General features: G+C 42.9%; 1 protein-coding gene across 8 annotated transcripts in view; it reads right to left on the bottom strand.

Annotated features, from left to right (window-relative positions):
* Positions 1-26614, bottom strand: part of DLG2 (discs large MAGUK scaffold protein 2) — a 1579821-nt gene that overhangs the window by 977593 nt on the left and 575614 nt on the right. For 2 of the 8 annotated variants that reach the window (XM_050940598.1, XM_050940658.1), the window contains exon 1: positions 18496-19149. The exons of the other annotated variants lie outside the window; for them this stretch is intronic. In XM_050940598.1, coding sequence (XP_050796555.1) covers positions 18496-18597 — 102 coding nt within the window. In that variant the 5' untranslated portion in view covers positions 18598-19149. Of the gene's footprint in view, positions 1-18495; positions 19150-26614 lie in introns of those variants that run through there. 8 annotated transcript variants of the gene reach the window in all.

The raw sequence follows: 26614 nt of genomic DNA, 5'->3' as shown, positions 1-26614 counted from the left end.
CACAGCTCAAGTCAGCATTGCCCAACATTTGGTGAAAATGTTAGAAATATTCCAAAGAAAAAAAAAATACTGCAATCACCATGGTCTTCTAAAAAATCCTGTGTTACTAGCATGTGTCATTTTAGCATCATTTGTTGGTACTAAAGTGAGAGCCTTATCATGGGATTGCATTTTAAAACACCCCTTGAGTGTAGAAGCACACGTGGAGATTGGGGATGGATACCGAATCACCATGTCATTAAGCGGTCAAGTGGGAACCAAGTAGCAAGCTGCTCAAGACTCCCATTTTCATCAGCTGTGGAGACCAGGCAAAGAAGTTATCTGCAACCGAAACAATCAAAACAACTGTAGTCAGTAGCAAAACCAGCAAAAACACTATTCACCATTCAAGCAAGACTGGTCACTTCCAGCCAGGAAACAACTAAGTCAGGATAGCCAGCAAGATGAATATATATTGTTTCCTCTTTTACTCTTTTCTACCTGCTGCAAATTTACTTGTCTGGGCAAAAAAAGATGATGGTGGAGAAAATACCTTTATATTGCTTGTCAATAAAAGGTTAAGTATTGTTTCCATTTGATAGATTTCTACAACAACTTTTCTCTTCCCCTTCTCAAGCTAGGGAGCAAATGAACACTAACTTTGTTAAAATTTTCTTTCAAAATACCTTTCGAAAGAAAATTTTAACAAAAAGTTAGAGTTCAGTTTATCTCGACTTCATCCCAACTTCCAGTGCTCAGCACTTCCACTATTTACTGAAAACAAGTGGAAAAGTATGCTATGCCTCATCTATTTATGCTCACCAGCTAATCAGTAAGTATTGTGATGGACATCTGAAGAACCTTAATCCTCTATCCATCCCACTAACTTTTAAACACCATTAGATCTGCATTGTTCATTAGGTCTGAAATTACAGTACTGGAGAAGGATACATTAAGAGACATGGAAAGTATATCCATTCTGTAAGGAACAAAAAGGCATTTAAACCCCTCCCAGAGATTCCTGAGTTTCCGTTAATGAAACCCAAACAAAACGTTTTCTGATTTAATTTGATAACATTCTGATTTTTGACTACAGGAGAACTATTCTTCATCAGTCATTCCCCATCATTAAACTCTGTCCTTGGCAAACTTTGTGCTATTTTTGCAGTCTTTAATCCAGCAAGAATCCCACATAAATCAATAGAAGTTTCATAGGATTAAGGACAATGAAAAGCAGTCTCTCCGCCTAGTCCTCAGCTCTCTGTTAATTGATATCCACTGAAGTGAAAATAAAGTCAAGTTCTAGATCTTCCTAGAACAAAAACCACCAACCACAATCAGGTAAGCCTGATTTTTTATAAAGGGGCTAGAAAACAAGTTTGTTATTGTTTTATCATTCACCATCCAAGATATTTGCCTTCTCAGTCTTTATCCAGAAAGAAAATTTCAGACTTTCAAGCTTGCATCTTCTCCAAAAAGGTAGGTAGATCTCTCTGCCACAAACCCATATGGAGTAACAATTACAACCCATACTTCTGTAAGAAATATTTCCTGAACCCCCTCTTCTGCCCTTCAAACAATCCCCCAGCTTCTCTAAACTCACCACCAGAAGCAAGCTCTCCACAGACCAGAGCCTGAGGACAATAGATGCAAAACCTACAGACACATTCCACTGCTACAATGATCCATACCTATTCCCAACACACCTTTCAAGATCTACACATGCTTATCAATACGCGGTATACCTCATCCAGTGCATTTAGTGCACTGGATGATCACTGCACTCGTGAAGGTACTTACACAGAAAAATGAGAGACACAAAAATGCCATACCACCTGGGGGAGAGCACATCACAAAGGAACAGTCTGACCTCTCAGTGCTCATCCTCAAATCTGCACAACACCTTCAAAAGATAAGCCTGAAAGTTTAAATTCATAACTTTGCTAGACACTAAAAAAATCTAACCAACTTTTTTTGACCTATGCAGAGTTGTCCTTAACAGATTCTGGACTGGGGAAGCCAACCAGCACCGTTGGAGCCTTCGAGACAATCTAAATTGCTACTGCAGTACAGATCAAACAAATGATACACATTGTCAATGAGTGCTCACTAACCAAATTCAATGGTGGCTCTGAGAGCGCTACTTGGCCACTGAGGATGTGACTGCTTGGCTCAGCAAATATGCAAAAGCTAAATAAATAAAATGGGCCACTTCACTTGGAATGGTCACTCACAATGTGTGTCAACTGCTTACGTTAAACAATCTGTTCCACTTTGTATTTAGTTGTGACATTTTCAGTACCTTTTCCAGACCTGAAAAGCTTTTTGTAGCTCAAAAGCTAAGTTGGTCCAATGAGACACCTCACTTACCTGGTCTCACAAACTTGCCTGATGTTCCCAAATACGATGTTAAACCACCACTTCTATTGACTTCCCCTCACCAACTTTTCTGTTTAAAATTACACCATGATTTTCCTCAAGTAAGTAACAGGGCCAGCACTGAGCCAAGCAATATCAGATGCACACTTTGTACTACTACTAGTTTGCACTTCTACAGGGCCTAGAATCACCAATCATCATAAGGATAAAAATGGGAATATTGCCACAATACAGGTCAAGCAGGAAGTTTCATGCGTCTCCCATCTACAATCACCCACATTCCCTCACCCAGGGAATATGAATGCGTCCGAAATGGGAAGTAGTAGCATGGACGATGGCATAAAGATTACTGAGAGAAGGAAAATGAAGGGAGTAGTTAGGCAGAGCACATGAGCTGAGTAGGGGGAACACAGGAGGAAGATTAGCAGAGTTATCCCCAACCTTTAAGCCTTTAACTCCATTTGACAGATTGAGAATTTAATGCATGAAGGTGAAATCCTGGGTCCCTGGAATTCATTGACAAAACTCCCATTAACTTCAGCATGGCCAGGATTTCACCCAATGCGACTTTCCCCAAGATGTCATAATGGATCACTGGCAGCCCTGGGAATAACACCTAGAACAGGGATTGGCAATCTTTGGCATGCAGCCTGCCAGGGTAAGCACCCTATTGGGCCCCGCTGGTTTGTTTACCTGCCGCGTCCGCAGGTTCGGCCGATCGCGGTTCCCACTGGCCGCGGTTCACCATCCCAGATCAATAGGGGTGGCGGGAAGCGGTGCAGGCCAAGGGGTGTGCTGACCGCTGCTTCCCACCACCCCCATTGGTCTGGGATGGTGAACTGCGGCCAGTGGGAGCCGCGATCGGCCGAACCTGCGGATGCGGCAGGTAAACTGGCCTGGCCCACCAGGGTGCTTACCAAAGGTTGCCAATCCCTGCTCTAGTTATTTTTAAGCAAGCTTAAAAATAAAAAGTCAAAGCAGCTGAGTCCTGGAGCATATTTCTCCCCTTCAGCCAGGCTGTATAATGTTGGAACTTAGCAGCACTACTTGCACTGGTGCAGATAAAAGCCTGCCAAGCATTTTCATTTCAAACTCTTTTTCCAGGGGTTTATAATTCAACCATGACAATTAGCTGTGGGCAAAAATTGGCATGCCAGGGCTTGGACCTAGAAGTAAGGGCTTTTAAAGAGCCCCAGAACAAGAGCTTTCAAGTTAGATCTGAATTGCATACACTATTTGGAGGGCAGTGAGGGTGGAGATGCTTAGCGCTTGACACCTCCCACTCAAATCCCCACTGCAACGTACTCCTCCCACCCTAGTCTAGGTTTGTATTTTGGTTTTAAAAGTTAAAAGTAGCACCACGTTGTATTTACATTGCTCTTCTCAGGCAAAGTTCTGTACAAGCAATAACTATTAATGCTTACAACACCCCATGAGGTAAGGATTAACAACCCAATTGCCCAGATAGAGATGGTAGTAAGAAAGGTAGAATTTGCTGAAGGACACAAGAGGGAGACACTAGAAGTGCCAGGAACAGAATTCAGGACTTCCTGGCTTCCTGTCTTATATTGAGGCAACACTTTCTGCCCTCCCGCCCTCTTTTTTCCTTAAGATTTAGGAAAGGTGATCGTTCCATAAAAATGTTTAACATGGGCCAGGGCATTCCTCTCTAAAAATTTCCTAGCGTTTTACTGCCAGATTACAATACTTCTAAGAAATAGTGTATGTGCCATAATTATACATTAAAAAAAACTTACAATATGAATCAGGCATCTGTTATAATAAATTGAATATACAAGTCAATCATCTGGTGGACAATTGCTCATTACCTTTTTTTTTAAAGTCTAATTCACTGAACTTAAACCCATCTTTCTAAACAAGTCTATCAGATTGGCAGGCCCCACAAGCTTCAGCCAGTTAATAACGTAAGTGGTTACAACTTCATTGAGGTCAGTGGAGAGAATATGGCTAGAGAGGGCCATTCTCTAATTAAGTCAGAATGCAACCACCTGTTTATTATGTTTGTTTCTACAGGATTTTGCTTTATGGAATTTAGTCTCACAGCACCTCAGTTAGACAGAGAAGTACTGTTATCTTCATTTTACAGATGGGGAGCAGGGCACTTCACTCACTGCAGGTATGGCGCCTCCACTGGCCGCTCTGTGGATTAGCTCTAGGGTAGGGCAGGGGGTTGGGGTGCCAGGGGAGTGAGGGCTCCATCTGGGGATGCAGGATCTGGGGTGGGGCCAGGGATGAGGGGCTTTGCATGCAGGAGGGGGCTCCGGGTTGGGGGAAGGGAAATCAGGGTTGGGGTAGTGGCTCAGGCATGGGCTTACCTCCAGCAGCTCCCCCAACGGCACAGTGTGGGGGGCCCTAAGGCAAGATTCCTGCCTGTCTTGACTCCATACTGCACCCCAGAAGCGGCTAGCAGTCTGGTTCCTAGGTGGAGGGGCAGCAGGAAGCTCTGTGCATTGCTCTTGCCCACAGGCACTGCCCTTACAGCTCCCATTGGCAGCGGTTCCCATCCAATGGGAGTGCGAAACTGTTGCTTGGGTCGGGGGCAGCACACAGAAGCCCATGGCCCCCATGCCTAGGGGCTTGACCTGCTGGCTGCTTATGGGGCACAGCGTGGAGCCAGGACAGGTAAGGACTAACCTGCCTTAGCTCTGCAGCACTTCTGACCAGAATTTTAACAGCCCAGTTGGTGGTGCTGACCGGAGCTGCCAGGGTCTCTTTGAAAACTGGACACCTGGTTACCCTATCCTGCAGTCACATGCCATTACTCCATCTCCGGCAGGTCTGCAGCCCCTCTCTCTCTCCAGAAACCAAAACATCCTCTTCATTACTCAGCCATCCAGCCAGGTCACTCAGTATCACCCCCTTCTGGGGTATAGCAAAAAAAGTCTTTCCTTCAGCAATGCTAGGCAGTCTTCTCATTAATTGCCTCAGGTGCCACTCCTTCATTTCTAGTAGGGGAACCAGCCCTCTGCTTCAGGTAGCCTGCCTGCCCTCCATGCCAGGTTTCAGTCCAGTGTCTCTCAAAGCAGCAGTTGTGAGTGCTCTTTTCCCAGCCCTCATTGCTCCTTCCCTAGACAGCTTCCTACTCTTCTAGCCCCCCTTCTCTGGGTGTGCCAGCTCCAACCCCTACTTGCTCTTTCCAGGGAGTAACTGCTGACTCTCTGTTGCCTGCTGCCTGGCTTTATAGGCTCTGCATTTTCCTGCCCAGCTGAGCCTGCTGGCAATCAATTCCCTGTTCCCTGGCTTTTCCTCCAGGTGCAGCTTGTGGAGTTAATAGGCCTACCCTGGCCACTTTGGCCCCTTCCAATCCTGTGTGGTGCGGACATCCTATCACAGAGAAATTAAATGGCTTGCTCAAGGTCGCACAAGAGATCTAAGGTGCAGACAGGAAAAGCACCTTCTTGAGATCTATTCCAATACCATAACAACAAGACCATTCTCAGGGCCGTCATTACCCATACGCAAAGTACTCAGCTGCAAAGGCACCAGGAAACTTCGGGCCCCAAATTTCCTGGGGCCCTGCGCAGCTGCATGCTGCTCCAGCCCCTTCACTGCTCCTTCCCTGTGGCTCCTACCCCAGCTCTGCCCCAGCAACCACTATTCCCACCCCTGCTCTCCCTCTTCCCGCCCCTGAGGAGTGCAGCAGGGCCAGGCCTGCACTCACTGGCTGCAGGAAGTGCAGGCACCTGACCCCAGCCATGCCACCAGTGAGTGCTGGGGGGTGGTTTGCCCCTGCTCTCCAAGCCAGCCCTCCCTCCCCCTGTGGAGGCCTGGTGCCCCCCCCCCGAGTCGGGGGGGCTGTGTAGGGCCCCCGAATAGCTAGGGACGGCCCTGACCATTCTCCCTTCCCCTCATAGGCTGCAATTTTCCAAAAAGATCCGCAAGCAAGTCTCTTTTCGCATAGAGTGCCACTGGAATCAACAGAAGTTAGGGCCTGTACTTGCAAGTCTCTCTGCATAATACAGCCCATAATGAATGTGTTAACTATACTTTGGTACTGCACCAATATTTTATAATACTTCAGTCTACAAAACGAAATTGATATAATAAAAATCAACAAAATTTTTTAAATGTCCTCTACCATCAAAGTAAGTTAAGTATTTTGAATGCTATTTTGGGGAGTATAAAAACTATTTTTGTAGCTTTAGAAGAACACTATCCCATGAAAATTTTCTGTTTTGCTGACATTGTCATTTAAATATATGTATGTATCATAATTGTTTTATGATGTAATTTTCATGTTGTACTTGTACCTACATATGGTGTAATCTTAAAATATTTAGTGATATCAAATAGTCCTTCCAATAATTGCCTTACATCAAGATACTGTATAAGTTTAAAAAAAACAAAACTATTCAAGCAGAATTGAAGATCTGAGACAACAGCAAGAAAACATGTAAATTCCCATTTGAGATGTATAATAATTGTGATGTTTTAGGCTTCATCCCAACCAGTGAGGGGTTATGTCACCACCTACCCTACAGTTTTGGGTGCCTTCAGTGCTAAGGCTGTGAGTCACAGCGGCATAACACCAACAGCTGCATACAAGCTTGTAGGTCACAGCCTGGCTGCCACTAGTCTTAGCTACTTTTTGCTGGGTGACCCCAACACCCTCCCAGTTCTGAATTTCCCCCAAACTGTCTGAATGGTAACAGTGTGCGGGGGTTCCCAGGAGTTACTATGTTACCCATCAACCGCAGCCAGAGTTTTGCTATTGCTAAGCTGTGTGACAACTCCCTGACACACCAGCTTTTCTGCCTTGCCAGCAAACTCTTCAGGACTCTGCCAGTCCAAACGTTGCATTGCAGGTAACAGACAGTGAGCGCCAACTGCCAAATTCTCCAGACTCATCTCCCAGCCTTCTTCTAGAACATTCACAGCGAGTTGCTCCTTTAAAGAGGCAATGCACTGCAGCTCATTAATCTAATTGGGGTTTGACAAAGCATACTTATTTCAATCTAAGTGTTTACCTGATTTATAGTGAAAGTAAAACAAGTTTATTTAACAAGAGGACATAGGATTAAGTAATACCAAGTATAAGGAATAAAGACAGAAAGTGTTGCAAGTAAACAAAAGTAAAAATATGCTTCTAAGACAAACTTTCTTTCAGCAAATTACCATCTTTGCCTAAAAGTTGCTTTCTGGCTTGTTCTTCCCACAATCCCAATAAATACTTTCATACAGGGAAGTTTTATTACCCAAAGTACAGCAACTCCATCTACTAACCAGGTCACAGACAATGTTAACAAAGTTACTGCATCTCGGTATTCTTAAATTATTATTTATTTGCACTCTCATAGCACCTAGGAATCCTAGTCATGGGCCACGACCTCATTGTGCTAGGTGCTGTACAAACATAAAACAAAGAGATTGTAATCTCCCTGGGGAAGGAACTAAGTGTAAGACAAGAGAAACAGGGAAAGTACCAGTGAACAGTGAGACAATATTGGTCAGGATGGTAGACAGTGGCCTCTGCACACAGCAGCGTCACATTCACCATATCATTAACTGATGAACTATTCAAACGTTGATGGTTCCTCTGAACTGGGCTGGTGATTTTGTGATTTGAGATTTCTGAGATGTCTTGTATCTGCTTTGGCTGAAAGTAGCGTGAGAACAGCAGCTTGGCCTTGCTACATCCACTGCTAGCTGGAAGCAGGTAGCACAGTCAACTTTCCCAAAGTCACACAGGAAGCCTGTGACAGAGTGGGACATAAAATCCAGGATTTCCCAAGTCCCAATCAAGTGCTTTAACCACAAGACCACTCATCCCTTCCTGGAAATGAAGGATAAAGGTGTAAATCTTCCACAGTATTAACATAATGGGTGCAAAAGGATACAAAACTCTTTGCTGAACCTCAGCAATAGATTTAGTTGAATGCTACGGTATTTCTCATACAAACTCATATATTAATCCACTTCTACCCTTCAACTGAATTTTTGCATTTGTGAAAGGTCTGTCTAAACACCAGGATTTTCTGAATTATAATAAAATTAAGGGAAACAAGAACAAATAAGTCTCTGTGAGAGATCATAGCAAGTCACTAACATTCTGCACCCCAAGAGAAACAAAGAAGAGCAGTTGCCTGACAACTACTCCTTCATCAGGTAGAACGTTTATATTTAAGAGGTGCTGTCGACAGAGTACTCCGCTCCCATTGACTCAACAGAATGTGTGGGTGATCAGCACTTTTTGGGGCGCAGTGGGGGGATGGGAGAAATCATATTCCATTGCTGAAACTGCCAACAAGGGTGCTGGCTGGGATAGGAGGAACATACGAATTTACACACTGGATCAGATCTGTGATCCAGCCACTCCAGTCTCCTGTTTCTGACAGTGGCCAGCACCAGCTATCTTCAAAGGAAGGTGCAAGAAGTCCCAAAGGAGACAATTATGGAATAACCTTCCCATTGGAGAAGTTTCTGTCTCACTCCCATCAGTTAGTAGTAACTGCCCAATTCTACTAGCGCCACGGTATTTATTTTTTAAAGGAATATGCAAGCTTCTTAGCCTACAACGTCTTTCACATTTCAGTCAAAATTTCTATAGTGCCTACTGTGGTGGCAGGTAGGAATTTAGTTAGGGAGATTAAAAAACACAAATTAGTAAGAACAAAATCAATGGGCCTCATTGTGCTCTGAAGCTCCCTACCAAGTGGCTGCCAAAGAGTCACTTCTAAAAGCAAAAAGACATTTTTAGCTGAAAATGCTGCTGGCTACAGCATGTTCAAACCTAAGAATCATCCTCATGAACCTCATGGCCAATTGTGTCTGCTGTGATGGAATACATGGTGAGAGATGGCCCCTCAGGAAGTTACCTTCCAAAGCATTCTGAATTTTCCCCGCACCTCCAAGTAATTACTAACGCAATGAGTTACAGCCAGAAGTAGAGACTCATGCACACATGTGTGTTCTCAGTGGCCCACGACACTCTGGAGGTGCCATTCAGCACTATCTTGAGGTGCCAGGTTGACTTCAAAAGTAATGTTAAGTAATTAAGCATGGGGGTGACAAGACTTGAATAATTTTGCAGAAGGCAAGATTGTCAACTCCAAGCATTCAGAATCACAAGTTACCCTATAGGTGACACTGATGGTACTACTCTGGCATATGGTACAATTCTTTCTTCCCAGTTCAATATCTCGCCTCTCCTCCCCCCTGCCAACCCACCACCGCCCCCAAGAGGCCAAATGTCACCATGAGGTCATGTCGACTTGCCTGTGGGTCACAGCATGGGTATATGGGGATGCTTTAGAGTGGCTATTCCTTCCTTGTGAACATTCTTAAGAAGGTAGCGATTGGACACAGCTCCCCTCTCTGAGGGCGCTCTCATCTGGTCATCCCTCTTGTTTACATGTACGCAGGATAGTGAGAAGAGATGGGCAGCAGTATTTTCAGTATGCTGATAACACAGTTTTTCACCTCCATTTCACCTGACCCAGCCAAAATAGTCAATGATTTTACTTGATGTCTGGGCAACACTGGGTCATGGTTGAGAGCCAGCTGATTCAGCTTAATCCAGACAAGACTGAAGCATTGTCAGATGGCTGAGGAAAGCAACCAGATGCTAGGGCATGAATTATATCTGTCCCTTTGGTTAAGGGAACTTTTCTGCCATTTGTTGGTCAGGTTCATGATCTGGGAGGTCTGGGGGGATTGCTACAAGAAGAGCAGCTAGCAGCAATGACAAGTCAGGTCAGCTTTTTACCATTTATGTACAGCCAGGAGGTTGCAGCTGTTGGATGCAGAACTTGCAACCATCAGCCATACTTTTCTCACCTCAAGATTAGATACTGCAAAGTAGTCTACATGGTGCTACACCTTAAAACAGCGTGGAAACTGAAGCAAGCACAAAAAACATCTGCCCACTTTGTCTTCCCACAACCATATTAAACCAGTGTGCCATGATCCCCATTGCCTTCATGTGGGTCTCTCAGTGAAGTATGAGGCATTGGGTTTGCTCTTTAAAGACATTAATGGCTTAGGACCTGAACAATTGTCTCTTCTTATATCACACTACTATGGTTGGGTTTCGCAGAGGCCCTCAAGCTGGAGCCCTACAGATATGACAAGAGGGCTGCTGGCAGGGTGTTCCCATGTGAGCCTCTTGACTTTGGAATTCACTCCCCTCAATCTGAGAGAGCCTGAGCCTGTTGACCTTCAGAATGCACCATAAAGCTCATCTCTTCCCTGCAGACATTTGAAAGTGGGAGGGAATTGTTCACCAGTGTTTACACTGCCTGGCTCACTTTATCTACCTTAGACTGTACCACTACACTTAGATTATATTTTTAAGTTATGTTATGGAATAGGCATCTCTTTTTACATTTCTGTAAGTTAATACCACCTCAGTCTGTACCCAATTGCCATTATCTAAGAAAATCAACAGTACCTCATACAAGAGGCATAGTCAGCTGAAACAAGTTAGCTTTCATAGAGTCTATGCCAGAGAGAGAAAACTCTTTGCCTTTAGCACTGCTTCTGCATAAGAATGCACAAATCCTCTATGACACAGCTGATCATAGTCAGTCTCCTGGTATGGGCAATCCAGCTTTCTCCCCTGCAACTACAGCTGTTGCTGAGCAGTTTTTTAAAACCATGCTGACCTAACAAAGTTGATATGTGGAAGGAGGCATCCAGGTTCCACTCTATGTATTATCTGCTATGCATAATAATTATGTTCCAGTGGACTCATTCTGATAGTTTATGACTAGGCAGTAAACTCCCTCAGATCATTCTGGAACCTAATACAATCTATCACTCTCCAATAGTGGACCATAGAAGCAGGTGTGACCATGAGTATCTATTCTCACACCACCTCATTTCCAGCCACAACCCAAAATCAGAACTGAAATATGTTCAAAAGTAAGAACTGACACTCATAAGCCACCTTGAGTTCCATGAGATTCCACAAATCAAACCCTTATTCAGTTATTTAACGTTTACTTTTATTACCCATTATTATACACTCTTGAGTTGACCAGCTTGTGGTGCAGACATTAAAGAAAATGACTTCTACCAAGAGAAGCTTGCAACTTCAGATTTACAGATTAATCTGCCATGTGTTACTCCACTAGTTTTATTTTTTAGGTACTATCTAGGAATGTATTTAAATATATTAGTAGGGGGTGGGGTATACCAACCTCCTGATCAGGAAGAGGATATTGAGTGCACAATGTTGGAGAAAATCAAAGGCCTCATTTAAGTTAGATTTGACTACACATGTGCTTTAGTCTAGGCACATATGTAGGTCTTTGCACATAAACTGGCCGAATGTCCCATCAGGCAGTTGGAGAATTGGGGTTTTTGCACCTTTGGAGGAGCGAGAGAGTTTAGGATTAGCTGGATATTTCTGCTTAGATGAGCAGTGGTGAAAAAAAGAAATGCACCATCTATGACTGGACTCAACTGCTCTCCCAGAGAGCTACAGGTAATATATTTGCAGGGGCAAGGGAGGAGCGGGGAGAGGTTTCTGCCATCCACATCTGTGCTATGGCCAGACACAAACTAGCCCTAAATAAAAAGGAAAAACACAATTCCTCAAAATTTCCATCAAACTCAGCTAATAAGAGGCCCATGTCCATCTTTTGCTGGAATTTCCAATACATTTTCTTACAAGATACACAGAAAAAAAAGTGAACAAGCAAAACATCACCTGTATATAAGAGTCAAGAGATGTAACTGAAATGACAGCATAAGAAGTATCGCAAACAGAAATAATGTCTGGCACTCCACATAAGAACAAAGTTAACAGATGTTAACAGGCCTGAGGTAACAGTACATCCACATTAAACTACTTATTAAAGACCCCGTTCAGAAAGGTACTGCAGCCTATACTTACAATTAAGCATGTGCTTAAGTCCCATTGACTTCATGTGCTTCAGTGCTTTGCTGAATTGCGGCCTAAGCCATCTACTCTTATGTGATAGACATAATCTGAACTGTAGGGGAATTATGATACTGTGATTAGGGTACTACTCGAGGACCTGGGAGACACAGGTAAGTTCATGGAGGGGATAGTATGACAGGACTGCCTACAATGGCAGGTAGCCAAACTGTGACTGCTAACAGCAAATATTTCCAACAGCAGGGATGAGACACTAGATGGGGAGGCTCTGAGTTACTACAGAGAATTCTTTCCCAAGTGCCTGGCTGGTGGGTCTTGCTCACAAGCTCAGGGTCTAACTGATTACCATATTTGGAGTCAGGAAGGAATTTTCCCCCGAGTCAGAGTGGCAGAGACCCTGGGGGTTATTTGCCTTCCTCTGCAACATGGGACATGGGTCACTTGCAAATGGTGAATTCTCTGTAACAAAGTATTTAAACGATGATTTGAGGACTTCCATAACTCAGACAGAGATTAGCAGTCTATTACAGGAGTGGGTGGTGAGATTCTGTGGCCTGCAATGTGCTGGATGTCAGACTACATGATCATGATGGTCCCATCTGACCTTAAAGTCTATGAATCTATGAGGTGCAGTCCCCTGATCCAGCCGATTGTGTGTGTGAGACCATCGGAGTTAGGTACTTAGCCATTTCTGAAAATTCCTCTAGGTACCTGGATGCTTGTGTTAGCACCTAAATACCTTTAAAAATCTGGTACAGTCTCTCTGTGCTTCAGTTCCCTGTCCGTATAATGACTTTCCTACTTCACAGAAGCATTCTGAAGATAAATAAATTGAAAACGGAGGTGCACTCAGACACTGCACTTAGGGGAACAATATAAGTACCTAAGCCACAGAGAAGCTGTCCTGCTTTTCAAATTATATTACTTTGAACCCTTCTGCATTTTGAAAGTAACAGTCCGTAAGACTGGCCAAAAACAAGCCACATACCAATTTCCATGAAAAAAGGCCCTGAATTAAGGTTGTTCAGCATGCCAAACAGATTAGCCCATTCTCAGGAATATCCATGCAACATATAGTACAACTAGGCCACTGAGCACGTTCTCAAAAACCCCACCCTTTCTCCAGAAAGCTCCCCATGGCTTCCTGTTAGGAATCAGCAAACTATAAAAGCAAGAAATGGGTTATGACGGTGCAGACCCAAAATTTCCCACCTGACAGGGGCGGCTCCAGGCACCAGCGCAGCAAGCATGTGCCTGGAGTGGCACGCTGTGGGGGGCAGCCTGCCGGTTGCTGTGAGGGCGGCAGTCAGGGAGCCTTTGGTGGCATTCTTGCGGGAGGTCTGCCAGTCCCGCAGCTTCGGTGGCGGGTATGCTGAAGGCGCGGGATTGGCAGATCACCCACAGAACCACCGCTGAATCCGCATGACCGGCAGACCTCCCGCAGAAATGCCGCTGAAGGTGCCCGACTGCAGTACTTGGGGCAGCAAAAGACAGAGCAGCCCCTGCCCCCTGAAGACTTTGGTTCTCACTTAGTGTAAGGGGACTGTTAGCGGCTTTCTAAAGTGCTTACTGGGGGGTTGGTTGGCTAGTTCCCAGTACCAAAAAAAAGGGGAAGGGCCGATGGGAAATCAGAACCCTGAGACAGACCTCAGGGGCCCCAGGTCAGCCTGATTGACAGGGCAGGCAGATTAATGAGGGAGTCAAGAGGCCAGGGTCCCAGCCTCCGTATAAGCTGGGGCTGCCTGGTCCAGAATGGTGCTGAGCTCAGGAGAGAGCAGCAGCAGCAGGCAGGGGGGCTAAAGAAGCAGCCCAAGGAGCAGATCTACACTGGGAGCAGAACTGCAGCAACCAAAACCAGACAGGCCAGAGAAGCAGCCCAGGGTGCTGTGCTGGAGGCAAAGCAACAGCAGAGAGGCAGCGTGGAGCTGAAGCTGGGGCATTCCAGAGCCAGCTGCAGTGAGAAGTGGATGTCAAGCATCCATTTTTTGATTGGAACATCCAGTTGAAAAGTGACCCTGGCGGTTCCGGTCAGCACTGCTTACCGGGCTGCTAAAAGTCTGGTTGGCCACAGTGGCCAGCTCCACGTGGCTCCTGGAAGCAGCCTGCATGTCCCTGCGGCTCCTAGGCCCGGAACCCACACCTCCAGCCCAAAGACTGTACCCCATCTCACATCCCAAACCCAGCCTGGTGAAAATGAGCGAGTGAGCGAGGGTGGGGAAGAGCGAGTGACGGAGAGAGGGGGTAAAAATGGAGTGAGCTGGGGGTAGGGCCTCAGGGAAGGTGCAGGGCAAGGGTGTTCAGTTTTATGCCATCAGAAAGCTGGCAAACCTACAGCTGGGGAATATGATGGGGGGGAGGGGCTGGGCAGAGGGCCCAGCACAGGGAGATTCCATAAGCGAAAGGGCCTTGCAGACAGGGCCGGCGCTTCCATTTAGGCGACCGCAGGATTTGATGGGGTGGCGTTTTGCCACCCTCAGCAGCAATTCGGTGCCAGGGGGTCCTTCCGCGCTCCGGGACTTCGGCGGCAATTCTGTGGTGGGTCCTTCACTCGCTCCGGGACCTGCCGCCCAAGTGCCCTGAAGACCGGGAGCCACGGAAGGACCCCGCCCGCCGCAGAATTGCCGCCAATGACCGGGAGCGTGGAAGGACCCCCGCCTAGGGCACCAAAAACCCTGGCGCCGCTCCTGCAGGGGGATCATAACCCTGACGAGGGGGCTGATGCTGGGAAGAAAGGTCCTACCACCCAAAGCCTGAAGACATGTGGCCACCACCAGAGGAAGTGTCCAACCCGCAGTGTGCCTGCAGCACAGCCAGGGCGCAGGAGTCCTGGCACATGTAAGAAGCAGACTGTGAACTTCCCTTACATTCCAGAGACGGCTGTTTGTGACGTCCCCATGCCACAGAGTAGGGTTATGTGTTTTCCTTTAACCTTCCTCATTTTTTCCTTATGTTTTTAAACTATATTTGTTGACCTATATGAAGTGATTAGAGGGTCAGGGAAGCGTCCAGAGCCAAGAAAGTACCCTGCAGTGGGGACACCTAACCCCCTGGGAGTTGAGCTCCCCAGAGATCCTGGGCCCAGTCTTGTCGGGGTTGCGAGGACTCTGCCACACGGGAGAGTAGAAGGGGAGTCCAAGGGCAGGGAGGCCTCTGGGTAAAGGAAGTGGGAGTGAGAACTCAGATCCTTTCACTAGCCAATTCCACCAGGGTAGTATATTTGTCTGAACTTTGATTTCCTTCTTGAAAGAAAGTATATACTGGAGTACTGACTTTTTATTTTTATGATGGTGAGATAATGGAAAACCATTTTTTTCACCACACATACACAACTCGAGTTTGGGATTTTACCTTTTGTTGTAAATTGATTACTCAAGTGTTCCAAGAAGAGATTATTTTTCACATCACTAATACTAGACTCTTCTGGAGCTATTCCAGATTTATGCAGCATAAGTAAACCTTTTTCCAAAAACAAGCTCCAGTTGGGAATGGCAACAATCTATCTCCTTAAATACAAAGAACTAGGAGTGTCTTTAAACCATGAGCCCAAAGCAAAGTGACTTGAAAAAGAAAAAACAGCCTACGCCTAGAGGTGGCCTAGAGAACAAAAGGAGGGGGTGGAGCAAAGCTTTGGGGCAAAAAGAGCAAGGTGAGTCCTTGCTGATGGGAATGGGTGAGGACTCCACCTGGGGATGCAGGCTCTGGGGTGGGGCCAGGGATGAGGGGTTGGAGTGAAGAAGGGGGCTCTGGGTTGAGGGGTGGGGCTGAGGGGTTCAGAGTGTGGGAGGAGGCTCCTAGCTGGGGTGTGGGGTACGGGCTCTGGGCTGTCCCTTTAGTTCTCCTGCTCTTTTAGTCCTGGTCCAATTAGATCTAGGAGAGAATGCATACCATAGACTTGAGGAACATGCAACCAACTTCTAGTCATGTTCTTAAGCGTTGACATAATATGTCCTCTCTCAGGGACTATACCCAATATTGGTAAAGAAACTGACCTTATGATCCCATAGGAGTTCTCTCATTTGATTACTATGTTCCTATCCTTATCAGCGCAGTGAGATAGGCAGAAATATTTTAAATACAGTGAACCAGGAATACCTGACCCTTGCGAAATAATCCAACCATTCCAAAGATTAAATATGAGCCACCATTAAAATGGACAATATGCTCAGAGAGCAGCAAAGCGGTCTGCTTTCGTATACTGGGCATTTTATGGGGTATTCGCTGTGATACAAAAAGTGGAGCCAGTGATATATCAAATATCTGTATGTCTACCACTGTACTACACACCATCTGGTAACAGTGTCAAATACACATTTTACTTGTCTAGGGTGAGTTCAACACAAGTCATTACACTTAGGTTCTTTAGCACCATTCTTCATCATCATCATTCTTTAGCATCACCATCCTCTTCCCTCTCTCCCTCCCCCCCAAGTTCTTTCATTCATAATGTGGTTTCTTAAAGTAAAAACTCCACACTGTGACCAAGTAATAAGCCTGCAGCTCTAAACAAATAACAACATTAATTTTATTCTCCTGCTTCGTAACAGGATCTGAAAATCATGAAAGAGCTTAAATGCCTCAAAGAACATCCTTAGAAAATCATGCTTACAGGCAGGAATACAAATTGGATGCTGGTCCCTAGGCCGTTGGCCTACCTTATTAGATTGGTGGCTTGCATTTAATTTCCCCTGACTAATAATTCACCTTTATTAAATTATATTTTAACACTCACAATCAGTTTTGAAGTTAAAATGAAAAAGAAGCATTAATTGCTTTTATGAAGAAATTTGAAGAGGCGTATAAATTGTTAACCTGTCAACACTGTTCACATCATTAGTGGCATCATGACACAGCAATTAAAATTAGAGCACCTTTATGTCTTTTCGGTTTTGTTTGGAATAAGAACAGGGTGATTATGGTTTTCCCATGCTGGGCAACACCTTAAATGCCAAGAAAACATGTATGGAAGTAGACAAACCAACACTTGTAAATAGTTATTATTAAGTTTTAAAAAACTATACTATGCTTGATACGGTATTCTTAATCCTTAGGTAATATAGCTGTCATTAACCTTTAGTTTACATTTGGAAATACTAGCTCATCTATATTATGACAGTATTATATGGAGTTACTACCTGGTATTTCAGAACATTTTTTGGTATTTCATGGTAACTCCAAAGTAATGTTGTGTCGCTACTCTAAATGATGTTTGAGGTTTGTTGCACTGGCATATTTCAATGGACACAGCCATTTATAAGAATTGAAAAATCCATGCAGGTGTAATCATCCTTGAATGGTGATCTTAACTCTTTTTAGTAGCACTAAGTAGTTATTTGATCACTGTACTTTAACGAACAGAACAGCTTTAAAACTATTTGCGTAATTATTAACAGACAGTTGTGCACAGGAACTGGCAAAAAATTCTGCACCCTGTACAATTTCATGGTGCATGCTCAAATGATCCAAGAACAAAACTTATTTTTTCCAAAGCTAATAAGTCTTGTGTTAACAAGACATCTCTATCAAATTATTTTAGTAAAAGAATAATGAGCAAAAATGAGTACAAGAAAATGAAAATCACAATTTTCTTTAAAGAAAAAATTAAACCCAACCCAACACCTTCTTTGCAAAATTAGAGGTGGGATTCCTTCATAGAGCCAAAAAATGAACTTCTCTGGATTACTAAACCACCTTTTGACTGAATTTCTCTCTTAAATTTAATGGATTGTTCAGCCCCAAAAAGAAAACATTTACTAAAATATGCATTTGTCACCTTCTGCAGACTTTTAAAGGTTTTATGGGCTTACTTTATTTAATATGCAGAAGTGCAGAGCTGCATACTTCATCATTTCTAGTCTCATTAGGAGCACCATCACCGATATCAATGAAAACAGTAGATACATTTCTACTTAGTTCAGGGTTTCAGAATAACAGGTATACATTTCAAATGCAATGAAGCTAGGCAAGTGAGAGATTAATGATTTAGTTACCTTTGTTAGCCAAGTATATAATGAAGTCTAGAACAAATTCTGTAATCCAATTGTTTCTCCTATGGAAATCTGTACTTATACTATTATAGAAATAAAGGAAACCCTTTCTTACTCTGGATTTCCTAGAACATCTGAAATATATCAGTACTGTAAGCCCTATCATATAGCCAACAAATTCCAATTTGCTCTGAATCTTATCTATATTCCTACTCAGGCATTAAATAAAATAGCATAGATAATCAAAGGAGTTACAACATGCATTTAAATACATTAACCGTGTCCTACCTTGCATCCAAACATCAACGATAAAGTGTTGTTGGTGCATGCAACTTTGCAGTGGCAAATCATTGGTGTAAAGCAGTCAGGATTTTTAACAATAGGGCACATTCCTTCAGTGCTGCAGTAGTAGCAGCCTACTGAAAGATAAAAACAAGTAGCTGATACGGCACATGGAGTGGCAACATAAGCTGCTCAACAGCTATCTTCTCTTGCTCATCAGAAGCAGCCTGCTTGAATCTCTACCTGTGTCCCATTCAGCCATCCCCTTCTTTGTTGATGAATCAATGATGCAGCATTGATCATGAATCTCAGGGTTTCCCTTCCACTGGGAAATTAGTTTTTACATTGAAGGGAAGAAATGGAAATGAGGGGGAATAGCAGGTGTGGCAGGATTAGCATGTAAAAGGATATAAACGCCTACTCATAACAATCACATAAGATTGTCATGCTAGCTCAAGTGGGCTGAAATTATTCCATCGGAAGAAAAATACTGCAGTTCCTGATTTGGTAAAAAGCCAGTGAGTTGCTGCAATACATAGTCATTGTGGGGAGGGGAAAAACAAAAAAAACTACTTATCTAACGAGACACAATCTTCAGTCTTTATCAATATGCATTCCAATAAGGATTCCCTCTCCTCCAACCCCCAGAAATAGGATCAATTGAATTGCAACTCCATAGCAGCTACAACCTTTGCTTTCTCCAAATAGATGAATCTCAGCATGAAACAAACTGTACTCAAAGCTGAAAATCTCAGCTGCTGGAGTTTGCAATGCGAGAAAACACTGTTACAAGTAGCATTTACCCAATCCTCGCCTGCCACATGGGAGCTTTCTCCAGGCACAAATTTGCAAATAGACAGTCTGATGGATTGCAGGAGACACTGAAAAAAAAAAATACATGAAGCTACATGGAAAACGAACCAGTATGAAGCTTAAAAAACCCAAACATCCCTTTAAACTCTGTTTGAAGTACTATACCTACAGATGAGGCAGCTATAATTCAATAATATAACCTTTAAACATATTCTACACATTAGCCTCCAGCATGTCAGGAATTTAACCATTACAGGAGTTTAGGGGAACTATAATATTTTGGCCACAGTAATAGCAAAGCAGCGGTCGTATTTCCTCAATTTCAGTAGTGACGGATCAAAATGTACAATAAAGCATGTGGATGGTCAATCTGATAGCTGTAATTTTTTTAACTTTGTGTTAAAAGTTGAATTAATAAAAGTGTAAATACAAAAAAGCAAGAAGGAGAAAAAAGGGTGAAGAGGGCAGTTTAAACACTTTCACAGCTGACAGTGAAATAAATTCAGCAGTTGTTTAAACAGTGACTTGACCTTACCATTTGTAACTTACGAGGCTCTGCTCATCACACTATGAGTGCTTTCTGATTAAATGAGAGCAGTTTGTCTCCCTGACAATTGTCGGTGTATTCTGAAGAGATGATTGGAATATTTTCTGCCAGGGACTGGGCTAAAGTGAGCACAGAATGTGCTTCACAACAGACTATAGAAACACTTATGGCAAATGAAAGTACAAATATGGATGTGCTTCAAAGAATTCTCAGAGTAAATATTAGAGGATTTGTAACTAGATTATATTTTAACTCTATATTGTTATGCTGACTGGAGACCACAATGTAAAGGGAGCAGTACAATAACTAAAAATAAATAAGGACAGAACTGGATCTTTCCTATGTAATTTACCCCCCGCTTTCCAAAATCTGAAAGTCTACATGCAGATTTTTGATAGTCCACAGCCCAGAAACATGCTTAAACCACTGCCCTCAGTGGGAATACCAGTTGTTATGCTTATTGCTGAAAGCAGCTAAAAGGAGGCCTTAGCACAACTAACAGACCAGGAGAGGAGAGTGAAGTGAGAGTAACCTTGAGGAGTGAACATGACCCTATGCCCTCCTGACTTGACTTATTTCTCCGACGCATGCGGTTTTGCAAGATTGAAAGTCTGGCAATAGTTAACTATTACTATTGGTTAACTGATGGAAAGTTCCCCAGCCTGACTGATGGAAAATTCTCTGATAGGCTAGAAATCCCCACCCTTAACTTAGTTCTGTTCAGCAAGGGGAGGAGGGTTGATGAGCAAGCTATTTAATATTAACAAATTGGATACAAAAAGAGGAAGAAATATGAGCTTGCATATATTTGAATGCTTGGACATCTCTCCAGTTCCCCTGCTGATGGAAGGCTGGCCACTGGACATCTATAGTAATCCTCTCGAGACCTCTTCAAGACCCTGGGTAAATATGAATCTGAGGGGTGATTTGAGGTGCTCCGCTAACCAGTTGCAGATGTTTGCATGTGCTGGAGACTAAATAAAGTAGAAGCTTTGAGTGAAATCACTTGTTTGCCTGCTTGCATCAATTATCTATTGGCTAGATGGCAGTGTCTCCATTGATTTATTTCCTGAACACTATCTCACAAACAAACAATAAAGTTACCAAGAGTTTTGGGTTCAGCAAAACCCCAGGTAAAAAAAGGATTTAGTTTCTTAAACAGAATGGATTTCATTTTTTTTAATACCCTTGATCACTAATTTTTTCTTTTAGAAGTTTTCATCACTTATAACCTAATCATGATTTGATACAATAATATTTTACATTTATTAGTTCTGATTCCTTAAGGATAGGACTGAGGTTTCCCAGTTTGCATACACGGAACCTAGATACTACAGTAGTGTGTATTAAATTTCCTTAGATACAAAATTGATCAGAGAGACTGTATTATGGAGCAGCATCAATTGCTCCATAGTTAAAATTACAACCCAGTTCCCATTGTAAGTTCTAATTTTTTTTAAAGGATTTTTTTTGCAAATGACAGATTCTAAAAGTCCACTGTCTTCAATTCACTCTGGCCACTGTTTGATTTCATACAGCCTTGAAATGTGTTTTATATGCCACATTAGATCACATGGGAGCTTATTCTAGAGATGCTATTTGACCAAACATCAATAATCCATACTCTGTTTGACCTATTATTCCAAAGTAACGCAAAAGCAGGACTTTTCCAACTTTTCCTCATGGTTAGCATATGAAATATTGCTTGACCCTATTTAGAATACATGTTATGACAAATGCTCATAAAAATATCTGAATCTTTGATCTGTTTATTCCCAGCCTGGCTGTCTCATTATTAAACAGATTTTCTTTCAAGTCCTGTCTCTCTCATCACCAGCACCGGTGTAAATTTAGAAAAGTGTGGTTTCCATGACAATACATTCCATAGTTACAGCTAGCAGCCACTATCATTAAAAACAAAACAAAAAAAACCACAAAAACCCATGAATCACACTGTTACCTGAAGGTGTGAGCACATTGCATTACTGGTCTGATAAGCACTAATCTGGCAATATTTTAGGAGAAGACACTATTACAGAATTTCAGAAAATGATGCATTTGTTTTAACAGTTCTAATACCCACTCAGCTGAGACATTTAAGTGATCTGTAACACTCTCAATTCTTCCCAATAGTTATTTCCGTTTAGAAAGAACACATTGCATCTGCACCATTAAGTATTTTAACCATGACATCTCAATTTAAAATAGACCCAGAATCACACAAACAAGATCTTCAATTAATTTGCACAAACCCTAGTTAAAACTGCCTGCATTTTATTTCAAATCAGCAGTGGTGGGGAGGTGAAAGAGAGGCTATTTATTCATCTTTCAGGGGAATTTTGGATCTACTTGCTTAGGTTTGCAGTTCCAGGAGAGAGGACACACTGATTTGTTCAATCCTCATCCCCACTTAGTGTTCCTCATCCTAAAAATGTAACAGATTCCAGCCAAAACAGATTTCACGTGTGATTTTATTTAATATTAAGATGTTTCAAATAGTGATTGTCACAGGCTTCCGCAGGACAATAAATACTGCCCTTCACTCAATCTAATTGCCTCTTTAACCACAAAAAAAAAGGGGGGGAGTTATCTGATGCATGGTCATTTGGGAAAGTCACAGAGAAATATCCCCTAGCATAACTAGAAGGAGGTTCACTCTAGTGGCAAATTGGAATAATAATTCACATCACGAACGGCCAAGACATTTATTTCAGTTAGGTGACAACCACCCACAGCAAGTTGCTCTACAAATATGATTGCCCCAAGTTCCTTCTCTATTTTGACTTTGTGTAGTACCCATCAGTGAAACAGAAGTAAATTGCTAATTGCTAGGAAAGGAATTTAAATCACCAAGTCAGATTGTAGGAGCAAGGTTTCTTGGGAAAAAAATGTCCATCCATATACTCTCTTTGAAGAGATTAATAGAGGAACATATATTGCAGATGTTACCATACAACTAATAAATTCCCCATCTCTGCTGCATTTTGCAACCCTCCTCTCCCCCAAAACATCCTACTTGCAACTCCTGCCACAATGAAGTGCACCTCTCTTATTTGCTATTATCACTCCCAGCTGGTCAGGATGTACAGCAGCTATCAGATTGCTGAATAAGATTTCAATGCCATTGTTTGAGCTTGTTCCCCAAGGGAGTCATTCTTCTCTTCTTCAGGTCAACCCAAAATATTATTTGTGGAAGTGAAAAGAGTCCCCTCTTCCTGTTCCTACACTACTGTGCTAGCAGCTGGGGATTACTGGAGACAGCTAACAGAGATTCTCCTTTACCTATTTTAGATTTTCAAGCAAAAGATTCTTTGCCTCCTCATGCTTTATATGCACAGTCTAGACTATGATTTGTGCACATACTGCTAGGGAGTTATGTACTTCTTTTCTCCAATAACATTTTATAATTAAGAGAGTTTCTTCTTGCCGCTTCCATCTTCAGAGTGTTCCCTTCTAAGTCACCATTTGCTGTCATTCTGTTCATTGTCAACATATCCGGAAGTGACAGAAGGCAAGGACAAAATGTTCATTCTAGCAATGCAGAAAATAGGGTGTATATAGTGCACATTAAGCATCAGTTAAGAGCACTACTGGAAAAGAAGATAAGAAGACTGACAGATGAGATCAACGGACTACCGGAAAGGATCACAGAAAGAGTGACTTTCTTCTAATGCTCAATCAGGAACTTTATTAGAATAAATAAAATAGCACCACCCATAAAGCTACTCTCTTTTCCTGCTTCACGGTAGAGCTTCTGTTTAGAACCTTCCCTGCCCCAACTCCAGCTTGGCAAAGAGTAAACATTCCCAGTCCTCCACATATTGTCCACACAAGAGGCCATTAAGTATATAAAACCATGGGTTCTAGTGTTACCCAGCACTGTACAGCAAACTGAGTCTGATAGTACAGATAGCAGAAAGCATGGATGCAATATTTTTAAAGAGTTGTGGAGGATAGTGAAAAAGAGGCAGCCAGAGAGAGCTAACAGTGGGTGGAGAAGGTGGAGGCCATCTGGTACCTATGAGAAAAGGAATGCATGAGCTTGTGTTACAGTAACATTTGGAAAAAATTATACCAGTTTGCGCATTTGCAAGGAATAGTAATCCGTGCCCTATCAGTCCATCCAGCTTGTAAAGTCCTCCTGCACTCCCAGCCCTCAGTGACAAGTGCCTGTGTCATAAACAGATAGCTAAGGGTTAATGTCTCTTTCACCTGAAGCACCTGACCAGAGGACCAATCAGGAAACCGGATTTTTTCAACTCTGGGTGGAGGGAAGTTTGTGTCTGAGTCTTTGTTGTCTGTCTGCCTGCTTTCTCTGAGCTTTGGAGAAGTAGTTTCTGTTTTCTAATCTTCTGTTTCTAAGTGTAAGGACAAAGAGATCAGATAGTAAGTTATATGGTTTCTTTTCTTTGGTATTTGCATGAATATAAGTGCTGGAGTGCTTTGATTTGTATTCTTTTTGAATAAGGCTGTTTATTCAATATTCTTTTAAGCAATCGACCCTGTATTTTGTCACCTTAATACAGAGAGACCATTTGTATGTATTTTTCCTTTCTTTTTTATATAAAGCTTTCTTTTAAGACCTGTTGGAGTTTTTCTTTACTTCAGGGAAATTGAGTCTGTACTCACCAGGGAATTGGTGGGAGGAAGAAATCAGGGGGGAGATCTGTGTGTGTTGGATTTGCTAGCCTGATTTTGCATTCCCTCTGGGGGAATAGGAAAGTGCTTTTGGTTTCCAGGACTGGGAACGGAGAGGGGGAGTCACTCTGTTTGGATTCACAGAGCTTGTGTCTGTGTATCTCTCCAGGAGCACCTGGAGGGGGGAAGAGAAAAAGGATTATTTCCCTTGGTTGTGAGACTCAAGGGATTTGGGTCTTGGGGTCCCCAGGGAAGGTTTTTCAAGGGGACCAGAGTGCCCCAAAACACTCTAATTTTTTGGGTGGTGGCAGCAGGTACCAGATCCAAGCTGGTAACTAAGCTTGGAGGTTTTCATGCTAACCCCCATATTTTGGACGCTAAGGTCCAAATCTGGGACTAAGGTTATGATAGCCTGTACCTAATCCTTTACATTTGAGAAGACCATATCTAGCCCAGATTTAGCAAGGGGGCTTCCATACTATGTCACACAGAGCCCTAGAAAAACCCAGGGCTAATTCACAAAGCATCTCCAAGTATTCACCCTTATTTGTACTGGGACATCAGTTTATTAAACAATTCTCCTATTGTCTCTAATGGGAAGTTCTGCTTAACAACTAATGTCATAAATCCTTATAATTTCTCTTGCTAAATTGCTTCTCTTGTACTTATGCCTGCTTGCTCTAACCTAAATAATTCTCCTAGCTCCTCGCTGCTTACACATGTTGGTTAGCAACAGACTGATGTCATTCAAGCTTTGGTCAAGCTACGCATTGTTATGTTTTTAACCTGGTTACGATTCAAGATCACCAACTCCTTAATCATTTTTGTTGCTCTTTTATAAATTCCCTGTTCGCCAAAGAGACCTCCCAAAAACTAAACTTGGCTCTAACAATGATTAAAAAGATGAAGTCTCCTCAAAGAGTCGTACTAGACTGAAAAAAACAACAACATAGAATGGCTCCCTCTATGACAAAAGGAACAGATGCTAAAGCTGGAAACAAAGTTGAAATAGCTCCTATTAAAAATGAAAATTGTGTAGCACTGTGACCTATGTTGATTAAGAGCAAGAATCTGAGCAATACCTTCCCAGTCTAACAGCATGAACTCTGGGCATGTCACTCGGAATATGTTTTCAAAATTGTCCAGTCACTTTGAGTGAGTCCACTCTGGAAGAACCAGATTTTCAGAGCCGTTGAGCATCCCCCACTCACTGTGAAATAAAGAATTACTAGAGACCATTGAAGTCATGAGAGCCAGGGGCGGTGCTCAATACCTCTGAAAATCCAAAGGTGTCTCAAATTAAGTTGAGAGTGTCTTGCCTCTCTCTGTTTTCCCAGCTGTTGAATGAAACGTCACCTACCTAGTAGGTGAAATATTGGGTTAATATTATGTGAAATTCCCGGCCCAGTTAAAGAACAATGGCAATTCTCCCATTGAGTTCAGTAAAGCCAGGAGTTCCCCCACTTTTTGTAAAGCCCCATGACTGCCTCATGTGGCAGGTGCTATAGAAGTGCCTAGATTTATTATTTGTATATTAACCCTGTGAGCAGGAGGGAAATGCAGGCTAGCATTCAAATGGCACAGCTGGAAGAAAACAGAGACCCCATGCAGGAAGAGATACAGTGCCATCTGTGTATCATATCTGTGACACTGTATAGCCCCAAACAGCATTTCCATTCCCCATGTATTTAAGCAAGTGCGCTACAGTGCATGGTAGGGGCCCATTTCTCCAAACACATAAGTGCATAACTTCTAGGCTGACCAGACAGCAAGTGTGAAAAATCAGGACAGGGGGTGAGGGAGTAATAGGAGCCTATAAAAGAAAAAGCCCCAAATATCAGGACTATCCCTATAAAATCTGGACATCTGGTCACTCTAATAACTTCTCACATGTAAATAATGACCTTTCAGTCACTGGGATTACTCATGAAGTTATCTACATGCTTAAGTGTTTGCAGGACTTAACTACTAGAAGAGTGAGTTTTCTGGCATGGATTTAAATTTTGGGGAGGACAGCATATAACTATTTCTACCCCATAATCAGTATGTAGGCGGTAGCATTTTGTTGGTTAACAGAAGTTAAGATTGTGCTGTAAAATTTTTTGAGTGAATGATAATCTCATCAAA

This window comes from Gopherus flavomarginatus, chromosome 1, assembly GCF_025201925.1.
Source record: "Gopherus flavomarginatus isolate rGopFla2 chromosome 1, rGopFla2.mat.asm, whole genome shotgun sequence".
In the NCBI taxonomy this organism is placed as follows: domain Eukaryota; kingdom Metazoa; phylum Chordata; order Testudines; family Testudinidae; genus Gopherus; species Gopherus flavomarginatus.
This window is presented reverse-complemented; position numbering and strand designations above follow the sequence as displayed.